At 45.5% G+C, this 22,816-nt stretch overlaps 1 protein-coding gene across 2 annotated transcripts in view; it reads left to right on the top strand.

Annotated features, from left to right (window-relative positions):
- Positions 1-17,536, top strand: part of LOC136632216 (uncharacterized) — a 234,116-nt gene extending 216,580 nt beyond the window's left edge. For both annotated transcript variants that reach the window (XM_066606947.1, XM_066606946.1), the window contains one exon: positions 9,970-17,536. In XM_066606947.1, the coding sequence (XP_066463044.1) occupies positions 9,970-10,212 (243 nt within the window). In that variant the 3' untranslated portion in view covers positions 10,213-17,536. The remainder of the gene's footprint in view (positions 1-9,969) is intronic.
- Positions 17,537-22,816: the final 5,280 nt, after the last annotated feature.

Raw genomic sequence — 22,816 nt, forward strand, 5'->3', positions numbered from 1 at the left:
TATAGGCCAACCTCTGAAACATTAGGGTACCAAGAGCATAGGCGAAGGCCGGAAAAATTAGTTGGAGGCATGGGTCCAAAAAATAAGTGTACCAAGAGTGCAAGTGTACCTCTGAAAAATTTATCAACCGAGAGGGCAAGTGAAACCCATAAATATTTTTTGAAAGATATAGCTCGCTGTTGCTTAATTTGTAACAGAGCCTGGAGCAGCCCTGTTGAAAAAATTGGTTCCTGTTCAATACTTTTGAAACTTAGAAAAATTGTAAAAACATTGGTAGATGTAGATGAGCCTTTTGGGCCGCAGAAAAATTGGCCGTTCAGCGCGTAGACATGTTGTTTCTGGAGGAGGAGTAGCAGGAGGAGGACTAATGTCAGAGACAGATTGACAAAGCTAAATGCCCAGTTTTCCTGGTGATACAGAAGAGTGCTTTCATCTGCGGTTGCAGCGAAAAGAATCTTTAGGTTCCGCTGCTCTCCGCCGGTGGAGAAGAGAAGTTTGGGGAAATCCAGGCTTTGTTCATCTTTATGAGTGTAAGCATGTTGGCACTGGCAGTTGACAGGCGGGTACGCTTGTCCGTGATGATTCCCCCAGCTGCACTAAACACCCTCTCTGACAAGACGCTAGCGGCAGGGCAAGCAAGCACCTCCAGGGCATACAGCGCAAGTTCGTGCCACGTGTCCAGCTTTGACACCCAGTAGTTGTATGGAGCAGAGGCATCACGGAGGACGGTGGTACGATCGGCTACGTACTCCCTCACCATCTTTTTACAGTGCTCCCTTCGACTCAGCCTTGACTGGGGAGTGGTGACATTGTCTTGCTGGAGAGCCATAAAGCTGGTAAAGGCCTTGGAGAGTATTCCCCTGCCTGTGCTGAACATGCTGCCTGATCTCCGTGCCTCCCCTGCTACTTGGCCCTCGGAACTGCACCTGCTGCCACTAGCACTGTCAGATGGGAAGTTTACCATCAGTTTGTCCACTAGGGCACTGTGGTATTGCATCACTCTTAAACCCCTTTCCTCTTTGGGAATGAGAGTGAAAAGATTCTCCTTATACCGGGAGTTGAGCAGGGTGTACACCCAGTAATCCATAGTGGCCAGAATGCGTGTAACGCGAGGGTCACGAGAAAGGCAGCCTAACATGAAGTCAGCCATGTGTACCAGGGTACCAGTACGCATGACATCACTGTCCTCACTAGGAAGATCACTTTCAGGATCCTCTTCCTCCTCCTCCTCCACAGCCCATACATGCTGAATGGATGAGAGGCAAGCAGCATGGGTACCCTCTGCAGTGTGCCCAGCTGTCTCTTCCCCCTCCTCCTGCTTCTCCCCCTCCTCCTCCTCCAAAACGCGCAGAGATATAGACATCAGGGTGCTCTGACTATCAAGCAACATATTCTCTTTCCCCGTCTTCTGTTCCAACCGCAAGCGTCAGCCTTTATGCTTTGCAGCGAACTTCTCAGTAGGCATAGCAGAGGAATGGTGATGCTAATGATTGCAGCATAGCCGCTCACCATTTGGGTAGACTCCTCAAAGTTTCCGAGGACCTGGCAGATGTCTGCTATCCAGGTCCACTCCTCGGTAAAGAATGGGTGAGGCTGACTACCACTACACCGCCCATGTTGGACTTGGTATTCCACTATTGCTCTACGCTGCTCATACAGCCTGGCCAACATGTGGAGCGTAGAGTTCCACCGTGTGGGCATGTCGCACAGCAGCCGGTGCTCTGGCAGATTAAACTGATGTTGCAGGGTACACAGTGTGGCAGCGTCCGTGGTGGACTTGCGGAAATGTGCGCAGACGCGGCGCACCTTGCAGAGCAGGTCAAATAAGTGCGGGTAGTTTTTCAGAAACCGCTGAACCATCAGATTGAAGACATGGGCCAGGAATGGCACATGTGTGAGGCTGCCGAGCTGCAGAGTCGCCACCAGGTTATGGCTGTTGTCACACACGACCATGCGCGTTTGGAGGCTCAGCGGCGAAAGCCAGAGGTCGGCCTGCTCTGTCAGACCCTGCAACAGCTCGGGGGCCGTGTGCCTCTTGTCACCTAGGCTGAGTAGTTTCAGCACGACCTGCTGATGCTTGCCCACAACTGTGCTGCCGCGCCGCACCACACTGACTGCTGGCGACGTGCTGCTCACATTTCTTAATTGAGAAGTAGAGGTTGCGTAGGAGGAGGAGGAGGAGAAGGAGGGTTTAGAGGAGGTGGCATAGGCCGCCGCAGATATCAGAATCAAAGAAGGACTGGCTATTCTGGGTGTGGGTAGGACGTGTGCAATCCCAGGCTCTGCCTCGGTCCCAGCCTCCACCAAATTCACCCAATGTGCCGTCAGGGAGATATAGTGGTCCTGCCCGCCAGTACTTGCCAACGTGTCCGTGGTTAAGTGGACCTTCCCAGTAACCGCGTTGGTGAGGGCACGATTGATGTTGCGGGAGACGAGCTGGTGTAGGGCTGGGACGGCACACCGAGTAGCATGGGACCGCCGCCGCTACCATGTTTTTGAAAGCCTCCATTTTCACAAGCCTGTACGGCAGCATCTCCAGGCTGATCAATTTGGCAATGTGCATGTTTAAAGCTTGAGCGTGCGGGTGCGTGGCGGCGTATTTGCGCTTGCGCTACTGACAGCTGGACGCTGCGCTGAGAGACATTGCTGGATGGGGTCAAGGACAGCGGAGGTGAGTGTGTGGGTGCAGGCCGGGAGGCGCTCGTGCCTGTGTCCTGAGAGGGGGGTTGGATCTGAGTGGCAGGTTGGGGTACAGGGGGAGAGGCAGTGGTGCGACCCGGAGGCGGTTAACGGCCTTCATCCCACCTTGTGGGGTACTTGGCCATCATAAGTCTGCGCATGCTGGTGGTGGTGAGGCTGGTAGTGGTGGCTCCCTGGCTGATCTTGCTGCGACACACGTTGCACACCACTGTTCGTCGGTCGTCCACGCTCTCACTGAAAAACATCCATACCTTTGAACACCTAGGCCTCTGCACGGTGGCTTGGCGCGAGGGGGTGCTTTGGGAAACAGTTGAGGGATTCTTTGCTCTGGCCCTGCCTCTACCCCTGGCCATCCCACTGCCTCTTCCAACCTGTCCTGCTGCTGCACTTGCCTCCCCCTCTGAAGACCTGTCCTCAGTTGGCTTAGCAAACCAGGTGGGGTCAGTCACCTCATCGTCCAGCGGCTCTTCCTCCGAATCCTCTGTGCGCTCCTCCCTCGGACTTACTGCCCTTACTACTACCTCACTGATAGACAACTGTGTCTCATCATCATAGTCCTCCTCACCCACTGAAAGCTCTTGAGACAGTTGCCGGAAGTCCCCAGCCTCATCCCCCTGACCCCGAGAACTTTCCAAAGGTTCGGCATCGGTTACGAGAAACTCCTCAGGTAAGAGAGGAACCATTTTTTTCCAATCAAGGCAGGGGCCCGAGAACAGTTCTTGGGAGTCTGCCTGCTCATCAGAATGTGTCATTTTCATGGAGTGAGGAGGCTTGGAGGAAAGAAGAGCAGCAGCGAGAGGATTCAGAGTTGCAGCAGTGGACGGCATAGAAGACTGGGTGGTCGATACATTGCTGGATGCATTTTCTGCCATTCATGACAGGACCTGCTCACACTGCTCTGTTTGTAATAAAGGTCTACCACGTGGACCCAAAAATTGGCCGTATGCTGTGCGTGAAGTTCACGGCAGACACAGACCGGTGTAAGAAATTATGGAATTATTGGCGTACAGTTGGAGGCTGACAGCGGTAATGCAACGCTAACTCCAGGCAGAAACAAAGAATAAGAAGGCTGCAAAAAGGCCTAGCCGTGCAATAGTGATGCAGTACAACTCCCACCAGACACCCAGAAAATTTAAGACGGTTAGAGGTAGCCCAACAAAGGCGTTTTTATTTTAGTTTTTTATAAAGAATACAGACTATATAGCGTGTATGTGACTTTTCCTCTATCAGCGGCTGTGGCCGTACTCTGTGCTTGAAGTTGACGGCAGACACAGAGCGGTGTAAATAATTATGGAATTATTGGCGTACACTTTCACGCTGACAGCGGTATTGTAACGCTAACTCCAGGCAGAAACAAAGAATAAGGAAGGATGCAAACAGGCCTAGCCGTGCAATAGTGATGCAGTACAACTCCCACAAGACACCCAGTAAATTTCAGACGGTCAGAGGTGGCCCAACAAAGGCGTTTTTATTTAAATTTTTTATAAAGATTACAGGCTATATAGAGTGTATATGACTTTCCCTCTTATCAGCGGCTGTGGCTGTACGCTGTGCGTGAAGTTGACGGCAGACACAGAGAGGTGTAAATAATTATGAAATTATTGGCGTACAGTTGGAGGCTGACAGTGGTATTGTAACGCTAACTCCAGGCAGAAACAAAGAATAAGGAAGGCTGCAAACAGGCCTAGCCGTGCAATAGTGAAGCAGTACAACTCCCACCAGACACCCAGCAAATTTAGGACGTTCAGAGGTAGCCGTGAGAATGAGCTTTTATTTACATTTTTTTTTAAATAAAGAATACAGGCTATATAGCATGCATATGACTTTCCCTCTATCACCTGCTGTGGCCGTACGCTGTGCGTGAAGTTGACGGCAGACACAGACCGGTGTAAATAATTATGGAATTATTGGCGTACACTCTCACGCTGACAGCGGTATTGCAATGCTAACTCCAGGCAGAAGCAAAGAATAAGGAAGGCTGCAAACAGGCCTAGCCGTGCAATAGTGATGCAGTACAACTCCCACCAGACACCCAGCAAATTTAGGACGGTCAGAGGTAGCCGTAAGAAGGAGCTTTTATTTAAAAATTTTTTGATAAAGAATCCAGGCTATATAGCGTGCATATGACTTTCCCTCTATCACCTGCTGTGGCCGTACACTGTGCGTGAAGTTGACGGCAGACACAGAGCGGTGTAAAAAATTAGGGAATTATTGGCATACAGTTGGAGGCTGACAGCGGTATTGCAACGCTAACTCCAGGCAGAAACAAAGAATAAGGAAGGCTGCAAACAGGCCTAGCCGTGCAATAGTGATGCAGTACAACTCCCACAAGACACCCAGTAAATTTCAGATGGTTAGAGGTAGCCGTAAGAAGGAGCTTTTATTTAAAATTTTTTTGATAAAGAATACAGGCTATATAGTGTGTATATGACTTTTCCTCTATCAGCGACTGTGGCCGTACGCTGTGCGTAAAGTTGACGGCAGACACAGAGCGGTGTAAATAATTATGGAATTATTGGTGTACAGTTGGAGGCTGACAGCGGTATTGCAACGCTAACTCCATGCAGAAACAAAGAATAAGGAAGGCTGAAAAAAGGCCTAGCCGTGCAATAGTGATGCAGTACAACTCCCACCAGACATCCAGCAAATTTAGGACGGTCAGAGGTAGCCCAACGAAGGAGCTTTTATTTTAATTTTTTTTAAAAAGAATACAGGCTATATAGAGTGTATATGACTTTCCCTCTATCAGCGGCTGTGGCTGTACGCTGTGCGTGAAGTTGACGGCAGACACAGAGCGGTGTAAATAATTATGGAATTATTGGCGTACAGTTGGAGGCTGACAGTGGTATTGTAACGCTAACTCCAGGCAGAAACAAAGAATAAGGAAGGCTGCAAACAGGCCTAGCCGTGCAATAGTGAAGCAGTACAACTCCCACCAGACACCCAGCAAATTTAGGACGTTCAGAGGTAGCCGTGAGAATGAGCTTTTATTTACATTTTTTTTTATAAAGAATCCAGGCTATATAGCGTGCATATGACTTTCCCTCTATCACCTGCTGTGGCCGTACGCTGTGCGTGAAGTTGACGGCAGACACAGAGCGGTGTAAATAATTATGGAATTATTGGTGTACAGTTGGAGGCTGACAGCGGTATTGCAACGCTAACTCCAGGCAGAAACAAAGAATAAGGAAGGCTGCAAATAGGCCTAGCCGTGCAATAGTGATGCAGTACAACTCCCACCAGACACCCAGCAAATTTAGGACGGTCAGAGGTAGCCCAACGAAGGAGCTTTTATTTTAATTTTTTTGAAAAAGAATACAGGCTATATAGCATGTATATGACTTTCCCTCTATCAGTGGCTGTGGCCGTACGCTGTGTGTGAAGTTCACGGCAGACACAGAGCGGTGTAAATAATTATGGAATTATTGGCGTACACTTTCATGCTGACAGCGGTATTGTAATGCTAACTCCAGGCAGAAACAAAGAATAAGGAAGGCTGCAAACAGGCCTAGCCATGCAATAGTGATGCAGTACAACTCCCACCAGACACCTAGTAAATTTAGGACGGTCAGAGGTAGCCCAACGAAGGAGCTTTTATTTTCATTTTTAAAAAAAAAAAGAATACAGGTTATATAGCGCGTTTATGACTTTCCCTCTATCAGTGGCTGTGGCCGTACGCTGTGCGTGAAGTTCACGGCAGACACAGACTGGTGTAAGAAATTATGGAATTATTGGCGTACAGTTGGAGGCTGACGGTGGTAATGTAACGCAAACTGCAGCCAACAAAAAAATTATACGCAAGGCTGCAAAAAGGTCTGGCTCTGCAATAGTGATGCACTACAACTCCCAACAGCCACGTAGTGAAATGCACACGGTCACAGGTAGCTGTAAGAAGGACCTTTTTTTTCAATTTTTTGGAAAAAGAATACAGGTTATACAGCGTGTATATGACTTCCCCTCTATCAGCGGCTGTGGCCGTACGCTGTGCGTGAAGTTGACGGCAGACACTGACCGGTGTAAAAAATTAGGGAATTATTGGCGTACAGTTGGAGGCTGATAGTGATAATGTAACGCAAACTGCAGCCAGAAAAAAATTATATGGAAGGCTGCAAACAGGCCTAGCTGTGCAATAGTGAAACACTACAACTCCCAGCAGCCACGCAGTAAAACGCACAGGGTCAGAGGTGGCCCTAAGAAGGACCGTTGGGGTTATTGTAGAATGGATTCTACACTACCACTGTCCCTGTCTCAACAGCACTGTCCCTATACTCTGTATAATTGACTGCAGACTGAGAATGCTATAGCTGTAATAGCCTGCACAGCCCGAGATGAAAAAAAAATTGGGGTTCAAAACTGCTCCCAGCAGCCACAACAGTAATGCACGCGGTCAGATGTGGCCCTAAGAAGGATTGTTCGGGTTCTCGTAGACTGGATCCTACACTAACACTTTCCCTATCTCGTCAGCAGCACTATCCCTGATCTCTCCCAGTGTGTGACTGTGGCGAGCCGCGGGCGGGACCGCTTTAAGTACTCAGCGGTCACTTGATCTCGCCAGCCACTCACTGCAGGGGGGTGGGATAGGGCTGGAACGTCACAGGAGAACGTTGTAATGCCTTCCCTGTATTTCTATTGGCCAGAAAATGGCGCTAAACATGCAGGGTAGGAAATGGAATTGACTCGAGTACCGCGTGGTGCTCGTCTCGAGTAACGAGCATCTCGAACACCCTAATGCTCGAACGAGTATCAAGCTTGGACGAGTGTGCTCGCTCATCTCTAAATGTAAGTAATAACACACATCTGTACTGCACAAACTTGTAATTTGGCATGACCATTCCTATGTTATCTAACTAATAACATATCTGTACCCCGTAATATATGAGACAGTTATCTTCTCAGCAAAACAAAACGCATTCAGAAATATGAGTATATACTGACAGGAATAAAACTGACTGTCATATGTATTGAAAGGCTGTAAAGTACAAAAGGAAGTGGACATGGACTGCTGGGATGGAGTATGCCTTTAAGTATAACAAGGGGCTGCAACCTTCAGTCTGGGTAGGAAATTTGAATAAAAAGGGGCGTTACCTTTCAGGGTAAAAATGAGGAGAGTGTGTGAGGTGGCACATTCTGTGGGGTGACATTTTCACATACACTCTGAGATAAATCTCTCACCTATCTGCCTATACACTGACAGGAATCTATCTGATCTGTGTGTTTTGAGCAGCGTGTGTGAGGTGGCACATTCTGTGTAGTTTTCCGTGTGAACACCAGATAAACACCACTACCAAATTAACTTGTGCAAAGCCGGATATATCAGCTAGTGTGACGTATGGATGACCGTTGTATAAGGCTATTTAGAATTTGGAAATGGTTCGCTATTTTGAGATACACACGTACTCAGCACTCCTATGTGCATTTTTTATTTGATGGGGATGAAGAGTTAGAGGACTGATGGTCCGCAGGCCATGCTCCACACATGCGCAGTATTAAATGTTGCTAAAGTAGTCTGCCATGGATAGTGGAGCTGGAGACATAATGCTGCGATATTTCTCCCCGATATCGCGCATGCGGTTTGGCACACCCATCGGATGACATAGTTGGGTGAATTAGAACAGCCTGCATACATTGACTTGTGGCTGGGGTTTGTGCATGTGCTTTGGTGCACCGTGCGTTAAGGCCACCATGTTGATTATGGATTCATGAATGGGTGTGAGTGAGAGCTGCCTCTGATTGGTCAGGATGTGACCAATCAGAGGCAGCTCATTCAGCAGGCGGGGATTTTAAATCCCCCGCTGCTGAATACTACAGAGAGCAGTTCAGGAGAACTGCCGCCGGCCGCGGCTGAACTCCGTCTGCCGGGACCAGGTGAGTATATATTTTTTTTTATTTTTACACATTTCTGGATGAATTGCAGGGAAGGGCTTATATATTTAAGCCCTTCCCGAAAATTCATCCCGCGCTCGCCAGCAGCCCATTGCTTTCAATGGAGCCGGCTGTATTGCCGGCTCCATTGAATTCAATGGGCAAACATCGTTCTTCTCTGCCACAGCTGTTACAGCTGTGGCAGAGAAGAATGATTTGTCTAGTATATGCTCTCAATGGGGTCGGCACTGCTGCCGCCGGCCCCATTGAGCGCATATAGAGAAAAGAACAGGAATCGCAGATCGCAGATAGGTGCGATCTGCGATTTCTGTTCTATAATTTATCGGATGAGCGCATAAAAAGCGCTCATGTGTCCGATACCATTGCAAAGCAATGGTTTTATAAAATCGACGGACACATGCGCATGCGCAAATCGCACGAAAAAACGCCCGTCTGACTAAGGCCTTAAAGTGACACATGCCAGGTTTCCAAAATTTGGCTTGGTCATTAAGGCGCAAACAGGCTTAGTCACTAAGGGGTTAATAAGTAAAATGTTAAAAAAAAGATAAAATTAGAAAAGTTAGAAATATTTTTTAAAAGCCGTCAACCCCCTAAAAAATTATGCGCCTTTCCAATCTTACTAAAAATATTTCTATACATGAATTTTTATCATGCACATATAGAGGCTCAATGTAGTAAAACACAGTTATGGCTACAACAGGGTTTCCTTCTCTATTGTGACATCATATGTTATGCAATGTACATGTATGTGACATTATAAAAGAATAAATTTGTGGTAAAAATAATTCAAACTACCTTAAATGGTGTGCCAAAACCATATTTCTGACTATATTTCCCTATGGCAAAAAAACCAAAACCCCTATAAAACTAATTAATATCCACTCCAACTTTAGTTTATAAGAAAGTCCCATGTGTCTGAAAAATAAAGGAACGAAACATTTTTGTAAAATTTTTTAATCCTGTCCTTCTAATGGCATCTTTTCCACCCAATATCCTGGCCCTGATTTACTTGTCTTTAGAAATTGGGATGACAATGTTGAAAAAGATAATTGACCAACTCCTACTTCAGAAGAACTTTTTAGGCTACTGTAGTCATATTGGCAGCATTGTAGATATGTGATAGACTTTTTATATATTGCTGTGTATATAATTTATTTTTGTAAATCGACATTAAACCGTTGTATAATTAAATGGAAGGTAATGGGTTCTCTTTAAACAATATATGATCAGTGAAATTATTTATATGTGTCTATTTGCAAATATTCTTGACAAAAAAAAAATTCTACTATATTATGTCTATAGCAAATATGCAGACTAAATGTACTCTATGGTTATAGACTATAACTATAGGATTTTGTTTAACCAATGGACTTTTTTCATTGACAGAATGCTCCACTGCCAACTGAAATTCCGGAAGAGACCAGTGAATTAGTCTTCTATATGAAAATGTTTTCTGCTTCATTTAATACTTACCGTTTTCAGTCATCATTGAAGTTTGGGCCATCGCTGGAGCAAGAATTTTGCCTTGCATGGGAGAATAAAGAAAAGTTAATACTTAAGCAGTATTATGAAGGCGAGATTAATGAAGCAATGAGCTTTAGACGTAGCCCCATAGTGACCATCCCATAGTGTTTTTACGTCCTGCCCAAGTGGGCTTTATTCTCTGAGGACGTAAAAACATGTGTCCTGCAGAGAATAAAGCCACGTGGGCTCTGGACGTGACAGCTCCATGATAGCCGAAAGCATGGAGCTGTCATCCCTGGCTGCGAGGACCCCCCCCCCCCGGCAATGCGATCAGATCCATGGGGGCAGCTGAGAATACTCACCCCCCTCTGCCGCACTGTTCCCCGCTGTCCTGGTCCCCCAGGCTCCGAAGCCAGTCTTCTGCGCATGTGCGCCAGGCTACATTACGTCAGTCGCATGCGCAGAAGGCCCGGAGCCGCAGGAAATTTAAAATCTCCTGGCTCCCGTCTCCTGTAGGTAGCCGGGAGGCAGGAGATGTCAGCGAGGACCGTGGTGAGTGGTCCCCGATACCGCGATCGCCGTTATCCAATGAATTATGGCGATCGCGGAAAAGTGAACAAAAAAGTTAAAGAAAAAGTAAACTTTCACCTCCCCTCTCCTATCCATGAGGGGAGGTGAAAATACTCACCTCGGTCCTCCCCGATGTCCCAGTGTCTCGGGACCTGAAGTCGCCTTCTGCGCATGCGCGCCAGACGTCAATTATCGGGCGCGTGCACAGAGTGTCTCGAGTCCCGGGAAATTCAAAATCCCTCTGCTCCTGGCTACCAATGTTTTTACAATTTTTCTAAGTTTCAAAAGTAATGAGACTGTAACATGAACCAATTTCTTCAACAGGGCTGCCTCCAGGCTCTGTTACAAATTAAAGGGGTTGTCTCGAGGAAGCAGTGAAATTTTTTTTTTGCCCAGTCCCCCTAATTAAGCATACATTACTAAGCCCCCTTGTAAATGACTTTTCTAGCTGGTTTGTACTTACAGTTCCAGCGTTTCAGCAACTTATAAAAAGTTTCCCCAAGATGGCCGCCGGCTCTTTTCCCGTCGCTTGCTGTAGCCCGACGTGCGCGCTCCCGAGACGCTACCAGCTGTGTCTCCCTGACAACCAGACGCCCCGCAGCCGCCGACCGGACCCCGGGATTGAACGCGGCCGACCAGTCACCCACCGCCAGGCAGCAGGTAACCGGCGCTAGGCCCCGGCTCCCCAGCGGTAGGTCCCGGCTCCCCAGCAGTAGGCTCCGGGGCCACAGCGGTAGGCTCCGGGGCCACAGCGGCAGTCAGTCACACGTCACCCCCGTCAGTCCATCACCCATCACTTTCCTGGGCAGCTGGGCTGGGCTGGGCGGCTCTGCTGGGCGGCTAGGCGGCTTCTCGGCACGGCTGGGCGGCTCTGCACCTTCCTCTAAGAGAGGATGGTAGCAGAATGGCCGCTCCAGCGCGCTCCCGAGAAGATACAGCTCGTCTGCGCATGCGCAGAAGAGCTGTAGTGGCGAGCACACTGAAGCAGCTCATGCTCAGAGCAGAAGACCGGACTGCGCAAGCGCGTTTAAAAAAGCAAGCCGCCAGCGAATTTAGACGGAACCATGGAGACGAGGACGCTAGCAACGGAGCAGGTAAGTGAATAACTTCTGTATGGCTTATAATTAATGCACGATGTACATTACAAAGTGCATTAATATGGCCATACAGAAGTGTATAACCCCACTTGATTTCGCGGGACAACCCCTTTAAGCAATAGTGAGCTGTATCTTTAAAAACATGTTTATGGGTTTCACCTGCCCTTTCGGTTGATAAATTTTTCAGAGGTACACTTGTACTCTTGGTACACTCATTTTTAGGGCCCACGCCTACACTCTTATCCAACAAATTTTTCTGGCCTTCGCCTACGCTCATGGTATCCCAAAGTTTCAGAGGTTGGCCTATACTATTACTACAGAAATTTTACTGAGGTCTGCCGATACTGCTGCTACATAGCTGTTACTGGGATCTGCCTATACTTCTGCCACATAAATGTTAAAGAGGTCTGCCTATACTTCTGCTACAAGAATGTTACTGGGATCTGCCTATACTTCTGCCACGTAAATGTTACAGGGGGTCTGCGTATACTTCTGCTACAAAAATGGTACTAGGGTCTGCCTATGCTTCTGCTACATAAATGTTTCAGGGGTCTGCTTATACTGCTGCAACAGAAATGTTACTGGGGTCTGCCAATACTTCTACTACAGACATGTTACAGGGGTCTGCCTATGCTTCTGCTACATAAATGTTGCAGGGGTCTGCCTATACTGTTGCTACAGAAATGTTACTGGGGTTTGCCTATAATTCTGCCACATAAATGTTACAGGGGTCTGCCTATACTGCTGCCATTTAAATGTTACAGGAGTCTGTCTATACTTCTGCTACAAGAATGTTACTGGGGTCTGCCTATACTTCTACTACAGACATGCTACAGGGGTCTGCCTATGCTTCTGCAACAAAAATGTTACAGGGGTCTGCTTATACTGCTGCTACATAAATGTTACTGGGGTCTGCCTATACTGTTACTACAGAAATGTTACTCGGCTCTGTCTATACTGTTACTACAGAAATGTTACTAGGGTCTGTCTATACTGTTACTACTGAAATGTTACAAATACTGGGCTCTGTCTGTACTGCTGCTACTGAAATGTTACAGGGGTCTGCATATACTGCTGCTACACAAATGTTACAGGGGTCTGCCAATACTGCTGCTACATAAATGTTACAGGGGTCTGCCTATATTTCTGCTAATGAAATGTTACTGGGGTCTGTCTATACTGTTACTACAGAAATGTTAATGGGGTCTCCCTAGACTTCTGCAACATAACTGTTACTGGGGTCAGCTTATACCTTTGCTACAGGAATATTCCAGGGCTCTGTGAATACTATGGGTGCACTAAGTTTTCCCATCGCGGTGTTCTACCTATCTGGCCCCCAAAAAAACCCAGACTAACTAGGGCATGGATTGTCGGCTGAGGCCAACATGTATTTCCTCTCACGTTACCTCAGCTATCTGGGGCACTGCAATGGGATTTCTTTATGTACCGTCTGGGGGTTCCTGTTAGCCACCCATGCTGTGGGTGCACACATACTTCCCATAGCGGAGTTGTACCTGCCTGGCACTTAAAAAAAAAAAACACGAATGTCTAGGGCTTGGACTGTGGGCCGCAGCCAACATGTATTTCCTCTCACGTAACTTCAGCTATCCGGGGCACTGCAATGGGATTTCTTTATGTACCGTCTGGGGGTTCCTGGGAGCCACCCATGCTGTGGGTGCACACAGACTTCCCATTGAGGTGTTTTACCTGTCTGTCCCAAAAACACTGACAGACTTGGGTAGGGTGCAGAGTGCAGAAGGTTTACCCCCTGCGTTGTCGATGAGGTATCTGACACCCAAACAGAATGAGTAGTGTGTGGACACAATTAGCCCCCATTGCTATGTCACTCGCAGCACCTTGGGCCACACAAGGTGTTTGCTGAATTGTGGAGATGTGTAGAAGTGCTGGGCTGGCAGCGGAGTCCCCTTTATGCCCACGTTAGCAGCTCCTGACGGAGGTGGCATAGGATTGGAATGATGATCGAACGTCAATCTATTATCAATTCTCAACAGCATTGTGGGCTATCGCCCCCCCCCCCCCCCCCTTTCAAAGAGGATCACTGCCTGGCCCTGCCAACCCTTTGCAGTGTGTGCCTCCGGTTCCTCCTCATCGCAGACGCACGTGGGAATAGACATGAGGGTGGTGTAGCTATGAAGTGAGCGTGTGACATGAGGTCAGCTGAAGGCTGCGCAGGGACACTTATGTGCGCTGCGAACGCAGGGTCATGCGGGGGGGTTGGGCAGCATGTAACCCAGGAGAAGAGGCGGCGGTATGTCCCGCAGGCAGTAATTGTGCTTGGTTGGAGGTAGTGTGGTGCTTAGCTAAGGTGTGCCTTACTAATGAGGGTTTGTCCGAAGTAAAAATTGTTGGGGGGGCCCACTCTTGCCGCTATTGTGGCTTAATAGTGAGACCTGGGAACCTGAGATGCAGCCCTGCATGTTGCCCCTCGCCTGCCCTATCCGTTTCTGTGTCGTTTCCATCACTTTCATGGGTTTTGCAGATTTGCACAAATAAAAACCTTAGCGAGCATCGGTCATATACAAAAATGCTCGAGTCGCCCATTGACTTCAATGGGGTTCATTACTCGAAATGAACTCTCAAGCATCGCGGAAAGCTTGACTCGAGCAACGAGCACCTGAGCATTTTGGTGCTCGCTCATCTCTAGTAAAAGAAAAAGTTAAAAAAAGTTTTAAAAAGTTTAAAAAGCTTGCGTTTCATCTCCCCTCACGGATCGTATCTGTAAGGGAGGATGAAAGTACGTACATAAGGCCCCCGGATTTTTTCTGCGGACCTTACACCAGCTTCTGCGCACACGCCCGTTGCCAAAATGGCGGATGCATGCGCAAAAGCTGTGGATTGCCAGGACAATTTAAATTCTCCCTGCTCCTGGCTACAAAACTGAGCCTAGAGCCTGGAGATTTCACGGGGGGCTGCGGTGAGCAGTTCCTGGTCACGTGTTCGCCGTTATCCAATGTATAATGGCGGTCACATAAAAGTTTTTTAAAAAATTGAAGTTTCATCTTTCATGCGATCGGTGAGAGGAGATGAAACTTTTTACCGGAGGCCTCCGTATTTGAACCCCGACGCAAACCTCCTTTGTGAACCTTCCCGAATTCTGCACATGCGATTGCCGGCAAAATGCCGGACACATGTGCAGGAGTCACGGAGCCCAGGAAATTTAAAATCTCCTTGCTCTCAGTGACCAACGGTGGCCTCGTTGAGCAGTCCCCGGTCACGTAATAAAAAAATAGCGATCTAACATAGGTCGGTCTCACATGAATTACGGATTCCGCATGCGTCTGATCCGCAGTAATATGCAGATCAATCACATTGGATTACACAATTCCGCTCACATTAGAGGGTTGGAATTGTGTAATCCACTCGCAGAAAAGAGAACGCAGCAGGTTCTATTTTACTGCGGATATCTGCCTATTGTGCTCCATGGTCGCGGATATACCCGCAGCCCATACGCAAATACTTTGTGTACGGGCTGCGGTATCCGCGTCATCGCTAAGTGATGGTGCGGGTAATACAAACAAAAAAAAAGGTGTACTGCGCATGACCGCCCGTGTAAGTACGCAGTTATGCGCAGTACATTACACGGCCATATGCAGAGTCACAGCCGGGCTCGCAGCTGGGATCCGCTGCGGGCCTCCGCAAGCGGATTCCACCTACGGCTGCGTGAGCCCGGCGTTATTCAGACCACTACCTGTAATACGTATTTTACAAGAAGCCCCAGGAATGCTTGCCTTCCTGCAGTTCCAGGGGCAGCTTGTTGTGCGTCTTCTGTACAAGACCACTGCACCTTGGCAAGCTTACGAAGACTCACGGAACGCCACTTTTTACACCCCATACCCGCCATTGAGGTCAAGAAATGACCCCCAAAAAGCATGAGAGGAGGGGGGATACCCGGTTTTATGGCCCCATGGGCCCATTCCAACCAGCCTCCGTGATTACCCCGGTCTTCGGAAATACCACACAATTCACATTATTACTTTTATCTAAGATTTGGGGAACGCCGAAAAGGGCGTGGAGTGTGTCTGTTGGGGGGGGGGGGGATATTTTTAGGGAGTCAATTTTTATTCCGTACAAATAAGCAATGTGGCCTGGAATTTATTCAGTTGTGCCCTGCAATCCAACAGGTGTTCCCTCCTTTATAGGCCCAGCCATGTGTCCTTTAAGTAGATTAGGGCCACAATGGGTATGTTTCTGAACACTGGACAAACAGGGGTATTCATTTTCGGGTGAAAGTCTTCATTTATATGTGTGCTGTACAAAAAAACCTGTTTTTAAATTGACGCAATTGCCCAAAATATGAAAATCGTAATTTTTTCCTACTGCTTTGCTTAGATCTATTCAAAAATCGTAGAGTTAAAATACACAGTACATCCCTAGAGGAACGCGTTAAGGAGTCTAGTTTTCAAAATGAGGTCAATTGTGGGGGTCTCTAGTTTTGGGGGCTCAAGAGCTCTACAAGTGTGCTATGGGGCCTAAAAGGTCTTCAAGCAAAATCTATGTTCTGAAAGCCACCGATTACTCCTTTCATTTTGGGCCCCGCTGTGCATGCGGACATAATATTAGAGCCACAATGGGTATGTTTCTGAAAACAGCACAAACAAGGGTATCCCTTTTGGGGTGCAAGTCTTCCTTCATATGTGTGCTGTACAAAAAAAAGCTGTTTTTAAAATGACAGAATTGCCAAAAAAAAGAAAATCACAATTTTTTCCTTTTGCTTTGCTTGAATTCATTCAAAAACTGTGGGATCAAAATAAGTAGTACACCCCTAGATAAATTTGTTAAGGAGTTTAGTTTTCAAAATGGGGTCATTTGAGGGTTCTCTATGGTTTTGGCCGCTCAAGAACTCTACAAGTGGGCAATGGGGCCTAAAAGGACTTCAAGCAAAATCTATGTTCTGAAAGACACTGACTACTCCTTTCATTTTGGGCCCTGTTGTGCACTCAGATATAAGATTAGGGCTACAATGAACACATTGAACACAGGACAAACAGGGGGATTTTTTTGGGGTGTAAATCTTCATTTTCATGTAAACTATAAAAAAAATATGTTTTTAAAATTACAGATTTGCAAAAATATGAAATTTTACTTTTAATTCCTGAAAAAAACTGTGGGGTCAAAATACTCATGACACCCCTCAGTGAATACATTAAGTGGTGTAGTTTTTTAAATAGGGTCATTTGTGGGGGGTATCTATTATTTTGACACCTATGAGCCTTTGCAATCCTGGCTTGGTGCAGGAAAATAAAGTGTTCCTCAAAATGCTGAAAAGTAATTTTAAATTTGTATGTCTCCTAAATGGTTAAAAAAAACATAAAAGTTTTTCAAACGTGCATTCAGAATAAAGTAAATAGATAGAAATATATATCTTAGGAAAAGTTTGTACAGTATGTTTGCACATATTTGATATATTACAATTGAAAATGTGAAAAAATTATTTTTTTCAAAATTTTCCCAATATTGGCACTTTTAATATATTTACACAAATTATATCGGACTATTTTCACCACCTGAAATAAAGTACAATATGTGGCGAAAAGAATGTCAGAATCACTTGGATATGCAAAACCTTTATGGAGCTATTCTATGTTAAAGTCAGATTTCCAAAATTTGGCCTGGTCATTAAGGCGCAAACAGGCTTGGTCACTAATGGGTTAAAAAAGTCTCGCTAATACCTGTGACTTCATCCACGTCAAATTCGTATTACACTTTCTAGATGAGACTAATTGAAATTATCTTCATAATTATTATGTTTGCTAACCCATCGCTAATTATCTTGTAATAAACATTTATCTTTCTTTATCATATATCTTTGGTGTTTATTGTATAAACCATTCTCATAATACCTGTACTATGAGAGGTCCTTCACTAATCTTGATTAGTGAAGGACCTCTTTGTAAACTCCATTCGTAGTATTACCTTCAGGTGCAAGGATCACCAGACTGCTAGCTGAACTCATTCTGGAACTGACCATGTAGAAAATAGTCCTCCTTCAAGCCTATTCCGGCTACCTGCAATGATTGCCCTTGAGATTTATTGATCACCATTGCAAAGCAGACCTTGAGAGGGAATTGCAGTTTTTGAACTCAAACGGGTACTCAATGGGTATTAATGGTGTTCATGGTACGAATACAGTTTGTCCTTTAGCATATCCAGTGATTACTGTGGTCTTGATAACATTTCCATGGAGAACTTTTATTTCCAGTCTGGTGCCATTACATAAATTTGGAGGGTTTAGGTTCCTTAAACCGATGCGCTAATCTTAAGAATGTAGTTATGTGAGAGGAGACCAGCTGGGTTGAGGATGTTTTATAGATTCAGTACTACAAACTGATAAATCAGTAAAGTATCCCATCAAATTTTTAGACTTCTATTGCATTTCTTCTCCTTCGAATGATTTCAACTAAAGATCATTAATAGCAGCTGCTTTGTCATTTTTTTGGAAAAAAAAAAAAACACACGCGCGCATAACCAATTTATGGACTTTGACTTGATATCAGAAATGTCTGGGTACGGGGGGCGTTGCCTGACCGAGCACCAAGATGGCCACATAGCCGTGGAGCTCAGAGCACAGAGGCAATAACAAGCGACAAAAAAAGCAGACTAAGCGGCCGACACTCACCCGGTGTAGAGCGACTCAACACTGCTGAGATCAGCTGAGCGCAGATGAGCTGCCGCAAGTCTTCTTGCACCCCGCACAGACGCCTGGAAGACTTCTTTTCTCCGCGCGGCAGCCCATACACTGCGGACCCCGAACCTCCGACACAGCCTGCATTCCTGGCGGAGATCAGTCTGCACCCTCCATCCAGATCCTGTGTGCCCCAACATACACAGCACATAACAGACCAGGGAGAGGACGCAGCGGTGAGTTACATACTAGTACTGCTCATTAACCCCCTGCCTCACGCTATAACTAACATGGCGGCCATAAGAGGAAAAACACCTCAAAAAAGCAGGCCACATGTAAACAAAATGGTGGCGAGCTCCTCACAAAATAAAAAAGCACAGCCTTCTCCTACCGCTAGCCCACTAAAGCAGTGTTCAAAACTGTCAGAAGAACAGTTAGAAGACCCACATATCCTCCATGCCTTCCTCAGATAAGCAAGCTACAAAGGCGTTTATGAGAGATGCTTCTGGCTTTAAAGGACTCGCTACAAATAAACTTTGATTCCCTAAGCACAACATTGAAAACTTCTATGGAGGAGATGGAAGAAATAATCACTCATACAGAAAGCAAAATGAGTAAAATTACACAATCTCACAACAACCTTATTGATGAACACTATTCCCTGACAGAAGAAATAGACGCCCTCAAAATAAAGCTTGCAGATATGGCAGATAGAAACCGACCTAACAACGTCAAATTCAGGGGCATTCCAGAGTCGGTCCCTGCGTCAGAAATCTCTAACTATCTCCAGCAATTGATCAAAGCAGTTCTACCAGACTCTATGACAATGGATTTAACTATAGACAGAGCACACAGACTGCCAAAACCAAAATTTGTCCCCGACTCTATGCCCAGAGATGTAATTGCTAGATTCCACTTCTTCCATGTCAAAGAAGCTATGATGTAAGCTTCCCGTAAACTAAACCAGATGCCGGCCCCCTACAACACAATCCGCCTGTATACAGATCTTTCACAGATGACATTACAAGCGAGAAGAAAGTGCTTTCTAATTACTAACGCATTCCGCCAGGCAAAAAATTCCATACAAATGGGGCTTCCCCCCGAAACTTCTAATTTACAAAGATGGAGTAAACCACATATTCTCCAACCCAGAAGATGCTTCAGCAATACTGAAATCTTGGGGCATTCCTACCCCCACCCCTGACGACACCTCTAGGGGACCAACTAGAAAAAAAAGACCACCGGAAAAGACCTCCATGACCTCTGAACCAGGCCGCTGAAAATGCTTAATCTTCATATCCGAGACCCCTCTCGGTGTAGCCTGCCTCTGGCTCTCACCCATTCAGGTGAACTTTACCCCCCACCGCACAAGTCCACACTTTGTACGGACTTGACGTTATATTCTACCCGTCAACTGTTTGATGGCTTATAGTACCTTGTCAATTTGTTACCTATTTTCCCCCTTTTTTATGCTTAGACATCATATTTTTCCATACTGTTCTATAGCATCTATCGATATCAAAGTTGGCGTTTAAACTGTCCATAAACGCTAATGGATTAAACTCACCATTCAAGCGCTCAACACTGTGGAGAGAGGCTTTGACGGAAAATGCTGATATACTTCCGCCTGTCCGAAAAGAAACCATATGGAATTTCCCAAGGTAATTTTAGCCTGCACACCAAATAAAAAAGCAGGAGTGATGATCGCATTTAGAGACTCGATCAGTGTACATACCACCTTTATTTTATAAGATCCTAAAGGAAGGTTTATCATTGTGACGGGAACTCTAAATTCTATCCCTTTCACGATATTGAATGTATATGCACCGAATGAAGCACAAATAAGCTTCCTAAACAAAACAATTAAACTGCGGAAGCATGGAAGAGGTAGGGTGATAGTCTGTGGAGACTTCAACCTCATTCCTGATGGAACCATAGACACGACAAGTCAGACACGTAGAAGATATCCAAATTTAAACCCCTGGCTACAAAAAGAAGCTCTCTATGATAGCTTTAGATGCATGAACGCCTCAGCAAGGGAATATACATTCTACTCCCCATTACACAGATCATTTTCACGAATTGATCTGATCTTAGTGGATAGATGGTCCCTTCCTTTGCTCATGGAAGCTTCAACAAAGCTTTAACAAAGCCACATGGTCTGATCACGCTTCCATTTTGGCTACCTTTCGGTGGGGGGAGGAGGGAGGAGAGAGACATCCATGGAGGAATAATACCTTTTTGATGGGGATTCCTCAACATTCTAAAACCATAGAGGACGCCCGCACGGAATATTTTAAAATCAACTCAACTCCGGAGATGTCCCCTGTAACAGTGTGGAATGCGCATAAAGCGTATATTAGAGGAATCCTCATCAAAATTAGTGCAAAACATAAAAGAGATAAGGAAAAACAACTCAATGACATTCTTACTCAACTTACAAAAACTGAGTCTCTCCTGCAAAACACCCAGTCAGACGAATTACATAAACAACTTTTTGCTCTAAGACATAAGCTACACACCCTCCTAATTGATAACTTCGACAAAACGATAAAAAACACAAAAACATACTACTCCTCGATAAACAAACCATCCAGACTGATGGCGAACTTGGTCAAGAAAACTACGATTAAAACAAAAATCCCCTACGTGACTGACCCAGAAACCAAAGAAACAAAAATATCCCACCCAAAACAGATTGCAGAGTGCTTTCGCAAATTCCATGAAAAACTATATAATCTCAAAGAAGATCCTTCCACCCCAACAAGATATATCATCCTTCCTTAAAACACTAAACCTCCCGAATATATCAGAATCTTAAAATAAAAACCTGAACAAACCCATAACAACCCAAGAAATAACTGACACTATAAAAACACTAAGACTTTAAAAATCTCCAGGCCCAGATGGTTTCTCCAACGAGTACTACAAATCCTTTAAAGAAATTCTAGCTCCACACATGTCTCAATTGTTCAACTCTGCAATACAACAAAGCAAATTTCCAAGAGAAATGCTTGAAGCCACAATAGTGACGATAGCAAAGCCTGGCAAAGATCCTTCATCTTTAACAAACTTTCGTCCCATATTTTTGCTCAATTGCAATACTAAACTATACTCAAAAATTATAGCACAGAGACTGCAGACGATCTTATTGTCCATAGTCCATTCAGACCAGGTGGGATTTATAAAAGGAAGACAAGCTTCCGATGCCACAAGAAGAGTGATGGACCTCCTCTCTCTGCTGGAATCCTCCCACACCCCGGCCATACTTTTAGCCTTAGACGCAGAAAAGGCTTTTGACTGCCTTCATTGGGGTTACACATTTTCTGTTTTAGAAAAATTCGGCTTTACAGGCAATATCATTAAAAGTATCAAAGCTTTATACTCTTCCCCTTCAGCCAGAGTCCTAGTGGACGGTACACTATCTGAGACATTCCTCATTACCAATGGGACTCGTCAGGGTTGCCCACTGTCACCCCTAATATTTATCCTAGCAATGGAACCCCTGGCCGAACATATAAGATTAAACCCTAACATAAAAGGAATACCTACAAGAACTAGACAACACAAAATTAGCTTATTCGCAGATGATACTCTAATTATGGTAACCAACCCCATAACCTCGTTGAGACATGTACATTCCCCATAACCTCGTTGAGACATGTACATTTCACCCTTTCTCTATTCTCAAAAATCTCTTACTACAAACTAAATGTTTCCAAGTCACAAATTCTAGGCATACATATAACAGAGGACTTAAAAAACGACATAAAGCAAGAATTTCCCTTCCAGTGGCAGTCTCAAAACATTCCATATCTCAGAATCCAAATTTGCTTTTCCCTATCCAACTACTCCCCGCTACTGAAGGCGCTACAGGAAGAATTAAACTACTTTAAAAAACATCAAACCACATGGATTGGGAAGATAACCCTATACAAAATGATGATTCTTCCAAAAATATTATTTTACTTTAGAACATTTCCTATACCAATTCCTCAAGCAACACTACAAAAATTTCAAAGCCAGATGTCAGATTACATCTGGAATGGTAAACCGCCCAGAGTGGCACGGTCTATCTTGACCTTACATAAATCACAGGGAGGAGTTGATCTTCCCAATCTAGAATCCTATCACCTGGCAACACTACTTAACCAATCAAAAATCTGGCTCACTCACTCCACACCGACAAGCTGGCTCAATTTAGAGCTAGAACAAAAACTCTAAATCCCTAAAATCATTAACCTATGCAACTATCCTGTCAACATTATCGCCGCCTTTAAAAGCTAAACTACACTCTCCTCCTGCCTCACTAGCAATCGCCACGACAATCGAGGCATGGACTAAATATACACATATTACAGAAAACACCATGACTCAAACTCAAAATAAGATCCCTTTGGATACTATAGAACACTTCATACCGGGCCTGCGGTTGTCCACGTGATCTGAGGCGGGAGTA

The sequence above is a fragment of the Eleutherodactylus coqui genome, chromosome 6, assembly GCF_035609145.1.
Source record: "Eleutherodactylus coqui strain aEleCoq1 chromosome 6, aEleCoq1.hap1, whole genome shotgun sequence".
NCBI lineage: Eukaryota > Metazoa > Chordata > Amphibia > Anura > Eleutherodactylidae > Eleutherodactylus > Eleutherodactylus coqui.